The 14044-nt window shown below is 56.9% G+C and overlaps 2 protein-coding genes across 2 annotated transcripts in view; both read left to right on the forward strand.

Moving 5' to 3' along the window:
• The first annotated feature begins 2799 nt into the window (after positions 1 to 2799).
• On the forward strand, positions 2800 to 5416 carry Lrg1 (leucine rich alpha-2-glycoprotein 1). Its single transcript, XM_010634810.3, has 2 exons — positions 2800 to 3218; positions 4027 to 5416. Exons 1-2 carry the CDS (start codon positions 2899 to 2901, stop codon positions 5036 to 5038), a joined length of 1332 nt encoding a protein of 443 aa, XP_010633112.1. The 5' UTR covers positions 2800 to 2898; the 3' UTR covers positions 5039 to 5416.
• A 1574-nt stretch (positions 5417 to 6990) lies between these two features.
• The window catches only part of Plin5 (perilipin 5), a 9565-nt gene continuing 2511 nt past the window's right edge, over positions 6991 to 14044 (forward strand). Inside the window, exons 1-6 of the mRNA XM_019209074.1 lie at positions 6991 to 7348; positions 7726 to 7921; positions 8356 to 8438; positions 8772 to 8952; positions 10075 to 10274; positions 13946 to 14044. Of these exons, the coding sequence (XP_019064619.1) occupies positions 7289 to 7348; positions 7726 to 7921; positions 8356 to 8438; positions 8772 to 8952; positions 10075 to 10274; positions 13946 to 14044 (819 nt within the window). The 5' untranslated portion in view covers positions 6991 to 7288. The remainder of the gene's footprint in view (positions 7349 to 7725; positions 7922 to 8355; positions 8439 to 8771; positions 8953 to 10074; positions 10275 to 13945) is intronic.

Consider the following 14044-nt stretch of genomic DNA (forward strand, 5'->3'; position numbering starts at 1 on the left):
GCAGGACCCTGAGACCACCGGGTTGGGCGGGCGGCCGGAGGGATCTGCTGTGAATTTGAGGTTGACCTTCTGCGTAGACATTTTTGGGTTCTTTTGCAGTTTTTCTAAGGAATTGCACAACTCCCTGTCGGGGAGGCGGCCGGAGGGGGTGGCTCTGGCGTGGGATGGGGGGTAGGGGGCCACAGCTGCAGACCCAAGTCCCCCTACCTCCTCAGAAAGGTCCCTCCCCAGGCCGGGCCCCTGGAGTGTGTGGGTGTGTGCGCGTGTGCATGCCGTGTTCGTGTGCAAGGGCTGGGGAGGGAGGCGCGAGTGTGTGCACAGGGCCGCCCATGCCATGAGTGTGTCTTAAGTGTGAGCGTGGGGACCCCAGCGGCCCCGGGTCGGCTGAGCCAACGCCAGGGCTTCCGAGGTGCCGGTCAGGAGTTTGGGCCCCGCTTCTGCCAGGGGAGCAGGGACGGCTGGGTCCAGGGGATACGACGGGGGAGCCTGAGCACAGGTCACATGGGCAGCAGTTCCAAAGGGCTCGGGGGCCTGGGGGCAGTGGAGACTGGCAGGGCCCCCTGTAAATATGGCCCCAGGGTGGTCAGAGAGCCCCGTGCCACCCAACCCCTTGTGACCCTCCCCACCTCCAGCTGACTGTGCATGCCACGTGGCCAGCTGAGTCGACCCTCTCTGGAGTTCACCTCCCCCGGCCCCCTCCCCTTCAATAAAACTCTGTTTACAACCACCGGCCCCCACGGCTCTGGACCTGCTCTGTGTCCACTGGGGGCAGCTTGGAGACCTCTGGCAGTGCCGGAACACACAAGAGAAATCTAAGGTGTTGGGCTGAGCACCGTGGGGGGGGTCTCCCATGTCATCCTGGAGACTTGGGAGGCTGAGGCAGGAGGATCTTGGGGGGGGCATCAGAGCTCGAACTCAGGACCTTGTGCTCGCCAGTCAGGTGTGGTGCCCCTGAACTACATCCCTGGCCCTTGAGGCAGAAAGATCTTAAGTTCAAGGTCAGTGTGGGCAACTTAGCAATACCCTGGTTGAAAATGAAAAGGATTGGGAATGTAGCTCAGTGGTGGGCACTTGCTTAGCATACCTAGCGTGTGTGAGGTCCTCGGTGCCGTCCCCAGCACGGCAAAAGACGCAAGAGGAGAACTGTACTTGGGGGAGAGGTTTGGGAGGGTAGCTGGGGAGGCTTTCTGTGAGGAGGGGTCCTGTGAGCCCAGATAGGACCGCTGAGGAGCTGGGAGAGAAGATCTATAGGCAGAGTTGGTTTTTATTTTGAGATAGGGTCTCACTAAGTCGTTAGGTTGCTCAGGCTGGGCTTGAACTTTCTATCCTCCTGCCTCAGCCTCCCAGAACGGTGGGTTGACGGCTGGGTGCCACAAGGACAAAATAATTCACGAGCATCGAGCACATCGGCTTGCTCTCTCCCAGCCATGGCCCATCGCCATCTGCAGAACGTTCTCGTCTTCCTGAATGACAACCTGACATCCATTCAACCCGACCGGCACCGGCCAGGGGAGGGTCCGGGGCAGAGGGTGTGGTCTGGTTCATTGCACGAAGTAGCTTTGGAGATGGAACGGGAGACAGAACCCCGTCTTCTCTGCATGGGGGACCAACCCTAAACACAGACATTCATGCTGAGTGTAGCGGAGCATTCCTGTTATCCATGCACTCTGGCAGGCTGAGGCAGGAGGGTTACAAATTCAAGCCCAGACTAAACTACTTAGTGATTTGGAAAGACCCTGTCTCAAAATGAAAAGGGCTGAGCGTGTAGCTCAGTGTGAGGTCCCTGGGTTCCTGAGTCATAGCTGTGTATCCACCTGCCTTCCCAACCTGCCCCAGCCCTGGCTACAGGAGCACCTGCCCTGGCCTGGGTCATTCCGCTTAGAACCCTTAATTGTCTCAAATCTGAACAGGGACAAAACCCATCAGAGACTGGGCCAGGAGAAGAGTTCATGGCCAAGCATGACAGAAATCCCAGCATTTTTTTTTTCTTTTTTGAGACAGGTTGGCTTTGAACTCACTCTGTAGTCCAGGCTGGCCTCGAATTCATGGAGATCCTCCTGCCTCAGCCTGCCAAGTGCTGGGATGACAGGCGTGCTCCACCACTGTGCCCGATGATCGATCCCAGCATTCTTGAAGGCTGAAGCAGGAGGATCACATGTTCACAGCCAGCCTGGGTAATTTAGTGACTAACCGAGAACACCTCTCAAAAACTACAAAAGGGTGGGGATGGAGTTCAGTGAAAGGCCCTGTGCTCTTGTAAACCAGTAGCTCTTCAGAGAACAAAGAAGTAATACCAGGGATCCTTGGAGATTGTAGCTTCCCAGGTGGAGAAACTGAGTAGGAGAAAAGTTATGCCGCTTGTCAAGTTCACAGAGCAACGCAGCTGGCTGTACAGCTAGATCCAGAGTCAGACTCTCTTCCCCAAGTCACTGCAGAGACTGTGCAGACTTTTGGCTTTATGCACTAGTGAACTGTCTTTTTTTTTTTTTTTTTTTTTGCTACCGGGGATCAAACTCGGGACCTTGCGCTTGCGAGGCAGGCAGTGGATCCACTGAGCTAAATCCCCAGCACTGAACTATAATTTTTTAAAAACCACTTCAATTAAAAAAAAGGAAAGGAGGGCCCGGAGATTTAGCTCGGTGGTTCCGCCACCTGCCTCGAAAGCACAAGGTCCCGAGTTCGATCCCCGGTATCAAAAAGGAAAAAAAAAAAAAAAAAAAAGGAAAGGAAAACACTAAGACTAGGCAGGGCTTTCAGAACAAAGCTGTTTTTTGTTGTTGTTCATTTCAGTAAACTTCCTGGTTTTTCCCATAAATAACATCTCTTACTCAGAGCGTTGTCCCCAGTTCCCCAGGGTCAGCGCTTGGAGACCTTGGACCTTTGAAATCTGGATCAGGGATGTGGGGACTCAGCCTCAGAGACTCTTGGGTGCCCCCCACCCCCCAAAAAAGTCAGAAAGCAAGGGCAGGGAAACATCGTGTTTTGAGGCCCAGAAGGGGTAGGCAGGAAGCGATGGCCAGGAAGCAGTTTGGCAACAGGGCAGGGCAGGCTGCGTCCCCGTCCGTGAGGACCGGAATGGGTGGGGCGGGGACTTCCTCTTGTCTGAACCCCGCCCCCAGGCCCAGCAGGTATAAGACCACCTGCCCCAGGCCCGAGGAGTCTTGGAAGAAGAAGAGAAGAGCCACCATGTCCCCTCGGAGCAGAGAGCAACAGCAGAGGTAGGTTTCAGCTTATCCTTCCTGGGTACCTGGACATTACATCCAGCCCACTGAAGTCACAGGGGACAGACAGAGGCCGGTACACACACACACACACACACACACACACACACACACACACACCCCCCCAGCAGTCCAGGTGGGACACTGCCTGACAGGGCAGAGAGTGGGAGAGGACCCCTTCAGAGCTCCCAGGATTATGATGCCCCTGTAAACCACCCCTCCTCAGAACCAAACGTTCACCTCACATCTGCCCAGAGCAAGACACACTTTCATGTTCACGGTCCTCTCTTTGCAGCTGGAACCCCGAGTTTAATCTGAGAGCTCTGGAGCTTTAAAGATTGAGAAGCCCAGAGCAGAGCTCCTTCTTTGTTGGGAAGAAACTTTTAAAAAAAGGCTTCATGGAAAAGAGAGCATTTGCGCTGGGGATTTGCAGGGTAAATAGGAGTTTACTGGCTGTTCCGTTAAAATACGGAACTAGGGAGAGAAGGACTGACCCTGAAAACAAACCAAATCGCAATTACCTAACAGTTTGGACTGGAAATCATTGATGGTCCATAAGGGCTGGGAGGGCAGTGGGGAAGAGTAGTGTGTCAGGATCAGACTCAGAAACTCAAGAATCAATAGAATTCTTCCAGGAAAAATAGCTCTTTCTGGTAGCTACAGGGGTGGATAGAAGTCTGAAGAGGAAGTGACCACACTGCACTGGTCAAGGCAACAAGCAGTGGTACCCACAGAGACGGGAAGAGAGGGCAGGTGCTGAGTATATTTTCACTGAGGGTCACCAGACACCTGTCATTGCTCCCAGGCCAGGGGGCCGCAAGCCCTGTCTTTCGAGAAGCTTGTTCCTGCTAGTGCTGACCATGGCCTCCGCCCAGGCAGACTTCCCAGGCCCCAGAGAGTGCGTGACGTACCAGTCTGACAGCCACAGCTCGGTGTCCTGCTACTCCCCGTCCACGTTCCCCGGCCCCCTCCCCAGGGACACCGTGCGCCTGGCCGTGGAGTTCTCCAGCCTGACCCGGCTGCCGGCCGATGCCCTGCGGGGCACCCCCGGCCTCCGAGAGCTGCATCTTTCTAGCAACCGTCTGGAGGAGCTGCCGGCTGAGCTCCTGCTGCCTGTGCCTGGCCTGAAGGTGCTGGATCTCACCCGCAATGCCCTGACTCAGCTGCCCCCCAGCCTCTTCCGGGCCTCTGCTGCCCTGCACACACTGGTGTTGAAGGAAAACCGGCTGCGGGCCATGCAGGCCTCGTGGCTGCACGGCCTGAAGGCGCTGGCCTTCCTGGACCTGTCCGGGAACCACCTCCGGGTGCTTCCCCCCGGGCTGCTGGCCAACCTCCCGGTCCTGCGCACCCTGGACCTCGGGGACAACCAGCTGGAGGTCTTGCCACCTGCTCTCCTTCGAGGCCCACTGGACCTGGAACGGCTGGATCTACAGGGGAATCGCCTGCGGGCGCTTGGCGAGGACCTGCTGGCGCCGCAGCCCGGCCTGCGCTACCTTTTCCTCAATGACAACAGGCTGGCCGTGGTGGCGGCCGGCGCCTTCCGAGGCCTGAGGCAGCTGGACATGTTGGACCTCTCCAATAACTTGCTGACCACCGTGCCCAGAGGGCTCTGGGTATCCCTGGGAAAGCCCACCCGGGACATGCGGGACGGCTTCGACCTCTCCGGCAACCCCTGGGTCTGCGACCAGAACCTGGATGACCTCTACCGCTGGCTGCTGGCCAACAGGCACAGGATGTTCTCCTGGAACGGCACCTGCTGCGCCGGCCCGGAAGCCTTGAAGGGCCAGGTGCTCCTGACAGTGGCAGGGTCCCCCTGAGGTGTGGGGCTCATGGCGCCCCTTGTTGCTGTTGCTCCTGCCTTCCATGGGTGGCATCCCAGGGTCGTTGCGCTGCCGGGACCATTTTACCCGCGGTCCCCACAATCCCGGGTGTGCTTTCCGGGTTTCTTGTCTTTCTCACCCTGTGTCCTCCAGCTGCGATGCTGTCCCCATACCCAGGACTGCTTGGTCTCTGGGCTTCCCAGACCCCGTGTCCCTCTCTCTGGCCGATGTGGCCACACCAGAGCTGTCTCTGTCTGCCTCACCTTCCCCAGTTTAGGGGCTCTTGAGTCCTGGGCCTGGGCCCCAGCTCCCTTGGTGCCAGTGACCCCGGCGTGTTAATAAACAACTCTTGAACGAAACGGGATAGGTCACATTGTGGGGTTTCTTGCATCTCCCCGGGAGGCGTCCTCGGTCCCCAGGATGAAAGAGGAGGGAAACTGAGAGGTGGGACCCAGAGCCCGGTCACGGTCACACGTGGACGGCCCTGGAGATCAGATGGCCGCTGGCTTCTCTCCCTCCCCCATCCCAGGACTTAGTTGGAAATAAAACCCTGACCATTTGCCCGGGTGTCACTTTACAGGTGGATTTTGGCCAGAGCTTGTGTCCCAGATTGCTGGGGTCTCTCATGTGTCATGCTGGCCTAGGGGGACAGAGCGACACCTGCCCAGGACAGGTCAGAGGGCATGGCAGGGCCAGTGGGCTGTTCTCGTAACTCAGACCCACAGGGTCCCCTGCCAACGCAGAGATGTGCATGTGGGGCCGAGGGAAGCCCGGAGGGCCTGGGGAGTTAGGTTTCATCCCCTAGAGGAAGGGTAATGCCTGGTTAGAAGGCAGGGCCCTGGAACCGAACACAGCTGGGCCTCAATCAGATCCTGTCCTCTCTCTGGAGCCGGGGTAAGTGGTTCAAGCATTTGGGCCTGGGTTTGCTCCTCTGTAAAATGGGGATCCAAGAGCCAGGCACAGTGGCACACACCTATAATCTCACGACTCTGGGAGGCTGAGGCAGGAGGATTGCCCATTTGAGCCCAGTCTAGGCCATTTAGCCATTTAGTGAGACCCTGTCTCAAAAAAGGGAGGGAAGGGCCGGGGGTTTAGCTCAGTGGTTCTGCTGCCTGCCTCGCAAGTGCAAGGACCCAAGTTGATCCCCGGTACCACAAAAAACAAAACAAACAAACAAAAAAGAAAAAAACAAAAAACGGGGAGGGAATGGGGGCTGAGGATGCAGCTCAGTGCAACGGCCCTGGGTTCAATCTTCACTATCACAAAAAGGGGGGGGGGAATCTGAGGAAATGGGTTGGCCTGGCTCCTGGCTTAACTGGCAAATTAAAAACAGAAGACAATCTTTGGGGAATTGCCCAAGGTCATTCAGCCAGGCAGTGGGGGCTGGGATCACCCGACCCTGTCCCCATGGAAACAGCAGGTGACAGGTGACCTTATCTGGTTAAAAGTAGCTCAAACCATGGGGATCCAGCGTCCCTGGGTTGCTATGGCAGCTGCAGAGCGTTGGGGGAGCAGGAGGCGAGGAGGGACGCCTGGTGACCCGCCCTTTGGACACGCCCCCGAGTGGCCCACCCCCATTGGTCAGTTCCCCGATACCCCGCCCCCGAGCCGCTGTAAGGCGGGCAGTGGGCGGAGACTTGAGAGTTCAAGGTCCGCTCAAGCGGCTGGTGGGGGGCAGAGGTTCCGCGGCCCAGGTGAGTGGGGTGCAGAAGGCGCTTCCGCCAGGCTCTGGGATCCGGGTCGTGTGTTGGGCGAGGGTCCCGCGGAGAGGGTGGGGTGCGGCGGGCCAGAGCAGGTGGCAGAGACCCTTGACCCAGTTGGCAGAGGCTCAAGACCCAGTCGGGGCGCCGAGGGCAGCGGGCGGCAGATCTGCAGCTTGAGGCCGAGCTCCCCCTGTGTGGCCACGTGGACCTGTGGCGTGCCTCAGTTTCTCCATCTGTCAGGTGAACTGTGCGGCTGATGGGGATTCTGCCGGCTACGGCCTCCACCCTGGCTGGGGAGGGTGCTTGTGCAGGCCCGACCCCGGCCCAGCGGCAGAAGGAATCAAAGAGCGGCAGGAGCTCGTCCAAAGCCACAGGGACCCTCCCGCGTGCAAGCAGCGCTTAACTGTGCTACGTGCATGTTGTCCAAGCCTCGCACGACGCCCCATGTCACGGGTCGGGAGTAAGACTGGCACACAGCCCAGCCAGGCGGGGCCCCAGGACCCTCACTGCCCTGTCCTCCCCAGGGTGACCCGGTGCAGCCACCATGTGTGACAACGAGGCCACTCCAGACCCCAGACCCAGCTTGGAGGAGCCCAACCGACAGGTAGGGCTGCCCCTCCCCAAACAGGGGCGCCAGAAAGGGCGGGGGCCAGCTGTCCTCCCTCCGTCCTTGCTGGGAGAACCGAGTTTCCAGGCTGTTATGGACCCCAGTGGGGGCTCCTAACACCCAGCACTCTGCTGCCCTCTCTGAGTCCCTACCGCAACTCTGACTGGCGTCCACTGTGACCATTACTGACCACAGTAGTGGTAACCACAGCTTCCACTGCACTTTTTTTTTTTTTTTTGAGACAAGGTCTCACTAGGTAGCCCTGACTGGCCTTGAACTTGTGGTGATCCTCCTGCCTCAGCCTCCTGAGTGCACCACCACCCCTGGCCCAGAGAGCCCTAAAGGGATCCCTCTGATGCCACCCCTTCCTGCAGAATGCTGTACAGCGCGTGGTGGCCTTGCCCCTGGTCCGGGCCACCTGTGCCACTGTCTCCAATGCTTACAATGCCACCAAGGACAGGCACCCGCTGCTGGGCTCTGCGTGCCGCCTGGCAGAGCACTGTGTGTACAGCCTGACCACCTGTGCCCTGGGCCATGCCCAGCCGCTGCTGGACCATCTGCAGCCCCAGTGTGAGTGAGTCCCGGGACGGGGATGGCCCACTGCCCCACCCTGCCGGCTGCATGCCCTGCGGCTGCCTGATGTGGACGTCCCTCTTTAGCCGTTCCCTCTGTCCTGCTATGTGCATCCCTTGCTCCCCTTCTCTGCCAGCCCGGCCCCCGCTAGTCCCCTGCCACCCTTCTCTCTGATTCTTTATTGGTGGCACTGGGGGTGGAACCCAGGGCCTTTACACTGAGCTCCATCCCCAGCCCTTTTTATTGTTTGTTTTGAGACAGGCTCTTGCCAAGTCACTTAAGTTGGCCAGGCTTCTCGTGAACGTCCTACCCTCCTGCCTCAGCCTCCCGAGTGCTGGGATGACAGGCGTGCGCCACTCCATCCGGCCTGCCTCTCTAGTGCTCCCTCCCTCTATATATCTCCATGTGTCCCTGTTTCTCCCCCACTTCAGTGGCCACAGTGAACGATCTTGCCTGCAGGGGCCTGGACAAGCTGGAAGAAAAGCTACCCTTTCTCCAGCAGCCCTCGGACACGGTACTGGGGGGACCCAGTCACGCATGGGGACCTTAGAGGTTGGGCCGGAGTTGAGCCAAGAGGGAGGGTTGATCCAACTATCCTGGAGCAGGACCTAAAACTCCAGTCATGTAAAACAACTGGCACCGTCACACACCACGCCAGTAGGCGCCGGCGATGGCCTGCACAACACCTGGGGGACAATCATTTTATTCCCCTTTTCATAAAGGGGAAACTAAGGCACGGAGCCATGAAGCGGTCTGAAGCATTTGCAGTCCCAGCCCCAGGGAGCTGGGGTCAGGGGACAGAGCCAGAGAGACTTGCAGTTTCTGGAGCAGGGGCCCCTCCTGCCAGGTCGTGACCTCGGCCAAGGACGCAGTGGCCAGCGGGGTCACAGGTGTGGTGGACCTGGCCCAGCGGGGCCGGCGCTGGAGTGTGGAGCTAAAGCGCTCTGTGACCCACGCCGTGGACGTCGTGCTGGGCAAGTCGGAGGAGCTGGTGGACCACTTCCTGCCCATGACGGAGGAGGAGCTTGGTGAGGCTGGCACCCCTCCCCTCCTCACCCCACTTCCGGTCCAGGGGTCTTCTCGGTGGGGTACAGATCAGAGAGGTCTGGATCGGACCCAGGCCGCACAGCACAGCAGCAGGAAATGGGGCTCAATCTCCTTCAAGTGTGTCATTTACTAGTTCCGCCGCCTGCCTCACAAGCACAAGATCCTGAGTTCAATCCTGATACCAAAAATAAAAAGAAAGAAAGAAAGCAGAAAAGCAAGGCACAGGCTAACTAGTGTCTGTCGTTGTAGCCAGTTTCCCAAACCCCATCACTCCCAGTATTTTACATCCTGTCCGCTATGATTTTGTTTTGTGTTTTTTTTCTTGGGTTGGGGCTGGTACCGGGGATCAAATTCAGGACCTTGCCCTTACAAGGCCGGCACAGTGACACTGACCTAAATCCCCGGCCGTTGTTTTTTGCTTTTTGAGACAGGGTCTCTCTATGTAGCTCAGGCAGGCTTTGAACCCATGGTGATCCTCCTGCCTCAGCCTCCCAAGTGCTGGGATTACAGGCCTGTGTCACCATGCCCGATTTATATAAGATATATTCTTTTGTTTGGTTTTTTTTTTTTTTAAGACAGGGTCTCATTTTATAGTTCAGGCTGGCCCTGAACTTTTTAAAAATTTTTTTCTTTTTTGGTGCTGGGGATCGAACTCAGGACCTTGTGCTTGCGAGGCAGGTGGCGGAACCACTGAGCTAAATCTGCAGCCCCTGGCCCTGAACTTATGATGTAGCTCAGGCTGGCCTCGAACTCCCAGAGATCCTCCTGCCTCTGCCTCCCAAGTGCGTGAGCTGCCTTGCCCAGCTTTAAGAGTCCATTTAATAGAATGGTTGAGCATAGTCTGGAGCTGGTGTGCCTGGGCTTGAACCCTGATGTGCCTGATTTGCACCGCGGTCTACGCACACTCTGTGTCAGTTTCCCTTATCTGTAAAATGGGGACAGTAACAGTGCCTTCACTCTCGGACTCAGGAAGAGGAAGAGGTTGGTGTTAATAAAGGAAAACCACAGATCCGGGAGCCTGTGGGCTTGTCTACCCCGAGGGCGGGTGACCAGGTGTGGAGGAGGTGGCCACGCTGACCACCCGCTCCTGTCCCTCCCTTCAGCGGCCCTGGCAGCAGAGGCTGAGGGCCCAGAAGTGGGCTCGATGGAGGATCAGAGAAGACAGCAAGGCTACTTTGTACGCCTGGGCTCCCTGTCCACGAGGATCCGCCACCTGGCCTATGAGCACTCCCTGGGGAAACTGAGGCAGAACAAACACCGTGCCCAGGATACGTTGGCCCAGCTGCAGGAGACGCTGGAGCTGGTGAGGATTCTCTGCTGAGGGCCGCTCTGTCCTTCCAGGGGCGCAGGTCAACGCTGGGGAGGGGCAGCGCTCTTCTCTTCCCGCTCACGCGCAACACACGCGCTCCTACTGCAGCCTCTGGTGGCAAAGTTTATAGGAACCACCTGCTGCTCACCTTCCAGCCGGGCCTCATCCGCCCCCTCTCCAGCCCTTACCAGGCAGCCTTCCTCCACACAGCAGCCACCAGAGGGCGCCCGCGCGCACTGAGCTGGTCCCTCCCTCCTCTGGTCTCAGCCCTCCGTGGCTTCCTCCTCCTTGCAGCCCACAGGATCCCGCACGGCCTGCCCGTCCCCTCCCCGCCTCCTTTCCTCCCTTTCTGCCCCTCACTCCCTCTGCTCCAGCCACAGCCTTGTCTACTGTACCGGGCTCCATCGTGCCCCAGGGCCTTTGCATGGTCATGCCCTCCTCCTGTTGCGCTTTATTTTCCTTCTTATCACTCACTCTCTGTTTCCAGAACACCACGGGATCATACAGCGTCTTCATTTATTTTAGTGCATCTCCCCCTCTGGACTTTATCTTTGTGCCAGTGCTGAGCTCTGAACCCGGGATCGTGCATGTGCTAGGCGAGTGCTTTGCTGCTGAGCTGCACCCTCAGCCTACGTGCTCCACGTTTATTGAGCATCTATGCTGCGCTAGGCCTTGAGCAAGGCACTGCCCTCCGCACACAACTGGGAGGCACACAGCGAGGGCCATGTGCGCATCCGGGCAACTGAGAGCTCAGTGTGCGCTCCCTGAGACACTGCGCACCTTGCTCATGATAATGCAAGAGGCCTTTGCACGCCCCCGTGTTTGCTAACACCCGCTTCCTGTGTGTGGTCGGTCTACACAACACGAAGCTTACCGCTTAACCGTTCTTAAGTGTCCGACACAGGGTCATCGAGCGCGTCCCTCGGCCAGGCCACCTGCCGTCCACCCCCAGGACTTTCCATCACCCCCCCACCGAGCGCTGTCCCAGGAAACGCTGACCCCGGCCCCTCCCCAGCCCGGCACCGCCGTCCTCCTTCCTGTCCCCGTGGGTCTGACCACCCTGGGCCTCCTGGGAGCGGGGCCCTGCCCTGCGTGTCCTCCTGTGTGTGGCTCGGCTCCTGAGCAGCGCGGCCTCAAGGGCCAACTGCGCTGTAGGATGTCAGGGTTCCCTTCCTTTTAAAGGCTGAGGAATGTTCCACTGTATCCATGGGAGACACTGAATTTTCCTTCCTCCTCTGCTGCTTCTTGTACTGAGCACTGAACCCAGGGCCTTCACACAGAACTCTGTCCCAGCACTTTCTATTTTTTATTTTGAGATGAGGTCTCACTAGGTCACTAAGTTGCCTTGGCTGAGCTCAAACTTTCAATCCTCCAGCCTCAGCCTCCCAGAGTGCTGGGATTGAATACAGGTCTGTGGCACCACCCTGGTGGCTCTCTTCTTTGTCCTGTTTGCTTTTTGTGTTGCTTGGGCTGGAGTCCACATCCCTGCTCCCACTAGAAAAGCACCCTACCCTTGCCCCACACCCCAGCCCTAACTTCAAGTCTTTTATTTTCTTTTGTTGTTTTATTTTTTGAGACAGGTTCTCACTATGTAATGAGACTGACCTGGAACTCACTATGTAGCCCAGGCTGGTCTCGAACTCACAGTGATCCTCCTGCCTCAGCCTCCCGGGTGCTGGGATGACAGGCGTGTGCCACCACGCCCGGCAAGTCTTATTTTCTTTAAATCTTTTCTTTTTCAAGCAAAACATTTATTGGTACTTTTTTTGGGGGGGGGATGGAACTCAGGACTTTGCACTTACAAGGCAGGTGCAGGGGCATGGAACTGAATCCGCAGCCCTATTGTTGCATTTTATTTATTTATTCTTTTTTTTTTTAACTTATTTTATGTTTTTGGTACTGGTGATCAAACTCAGGACCTTGTGGTTCCAAGGCGGGTGGCAGCACCGCTGAGCTAAATCCCCGGCCCCTATTTTTAATTTTTTAATGTTTGACGTACCAGGGATGGAACTTGGGTCCTTGCACTTGTAAGGCAGGTGGCGCCACTGAGCCAAATCCCCAGCCCCTGGTGCATTTTAGACATACGTGATGGTCGCATTCATCATAGGGAATTTGTACCTGTACGTGATAGATCTTATCTTTTCCCATTTCCCTCCCCCCCCTTCCTCCCATTTCCCAATGTCTGTTCTACACTTGGTCCTTATTCCCACTGTTAGTGGCTCACACCAGAGAAACAGTGCAGTATGTAAGTGCCTGTCCGGTTTAGCTCACTTAAGGATATGGTCTCAGGGCGCATCCATTTAGCTGGAAGTGGCTCAAGGTCATCCTTCTTTAGGGCAGAGTAGTACTCCATTGTATAGAAAAAACACCTCTTCTTTATCCACTCGTCAGCTGATGGGCAATTGTGCTGTCTCCAAGATCTAGCGACTACAGACTGCGCTATGCAAACAGGGCGTGCGTATATCCTTATGATGCTTTTAATGCTTTGGGGAAGCTACCAAGAAGGGGGAGAGCTGGGTTGAAAGGAACCTCTAGTTTTAGTTCTTTGCGGAATCTCCGTACCGATTTCCACAGCGGTTGCACCAGTCCGCACTCCCACCAGCAGTGGAGCAGGGTTCCTTTCTCCCCGCAGCCGGGCCAGCGTTTGTTATTGGTGATTTCTTGATAGCAGCCATTCTTTCTGGGGTGAGGTGGAATCTCAGTGTTGTTTTCATCCGCCTCTCTCGAATAACCAGTGATGAACATTTTTTCATATATTTATTTGGTGTTTCTCATTCATGTGAGAAGTGTCTGTTCATTTCAGACGCCCGTTTTTAGATTGGGTCTTTATTTGGGGGGGTCTGATTTTTAAAAATTCTTTATATATTGTAGACATCAGTCCTTTGAGGAACAGCTGGCAAAATATTTTTTCCTACAGTGTGGGTTGTCTCTTCACGATGTTCTACTTTCAAATTTTTGTTTGTTTGTTTGTTTGCTTTGGTTTTTTGAGACGGGGTCTCACTATGTAGTTGAGACTGACCTGGAACTCACTATGTAGCCCAGGCTGGTCTCGAACTCACAGCGATCCTCCTGCCTCAGCCTCCCGAGTGCTGGGAGTAAAGGTGTGCGCCACCGCGCCCAGCGTACCTTCAATTCTTAATGCATAATTTTAAGATGTGGTAACACATCTGTCTCAGGTAGGGTCCTCACGATTACAGGCGTGCGCCACCGCGCCCAGCTTACCTTCAATTCTTAATGCATAATTTTAAGATGTGGTAACACATCTGTCTCAGGTAGGGTCCTCGGGGTCCTGGGCCTTGGCCTGGACGCTAAATGTGCCCGTGTCCCTCCGGGACGGTACCATAGGCGCGCTCTGCTCGGGCCCCAGGGGGCGGAGGGAAGGCTTCCTGTAGAGCTGGAGTGAACCAGGCAGGGGACAGGGTCGAGGGCCAGGGTACCGCAGGGACTGGCGCGGGGAAGGCCTGCATCGAAGCAGGGCTGCGGGGAACCCCGGGTCTCGGCCGGGGAGGACAAGCAGTGTGGCCCGCGGATCTGGATCCGCAGCGGTGCATACAGATGGTGCTGACCCAATGCCCGTTGGCAGGTTCAGACTAGGGTCCCGTCCTGGGTCCCCTCCGCCTCTCCACCCTTCTGCCCTGACTCCCCACCCCTGTCTCTGCCTGCAGATCCACCGCATACAAAGTGGGTTGAGCCCGATCCCCGCGTCCCAGTCGGGGAAGGTGCACGAGCTGTGGGAGGATTGGAACCAGAGACCCTTGGAAAAC

Source organism: Fukomys damarensis, unplaced genomic scaffold (assembly GCF_012274545.1).
Source record: "Fukomys damarensis isolate Sample0158 unplaced genomic scaffold, DMR_v1.0_HiC HiC_scaffold_37, whole genome shotgun sequence".
In the NCBI taxonomy this organism is placed as follows: domain Eukaryota; kingdom Metazoa; phylum Chordata; class Mammalia; order Rodentia; family Bathyergidae; genus Fukomys; species Fukomys damarensis.

Excerpts from the sequence above, each read along its gene's own strand:
- Lrg1 (XM_010634810.3), top strand. The coding sequence starts at position 2,899 with ATGTGGGGACTCAGCCTCAGAGACTCTTGGGTGCCCCCCACCCCCCAA. Across the intron at positions 3,219-4,026 it reads AGCAGAGAGCAACAGCAGAG|GCCAGGGGGCCGCAAGCCCT; the intron begins GTAGGTTTCAGC and ends CATTGCTCCCAG.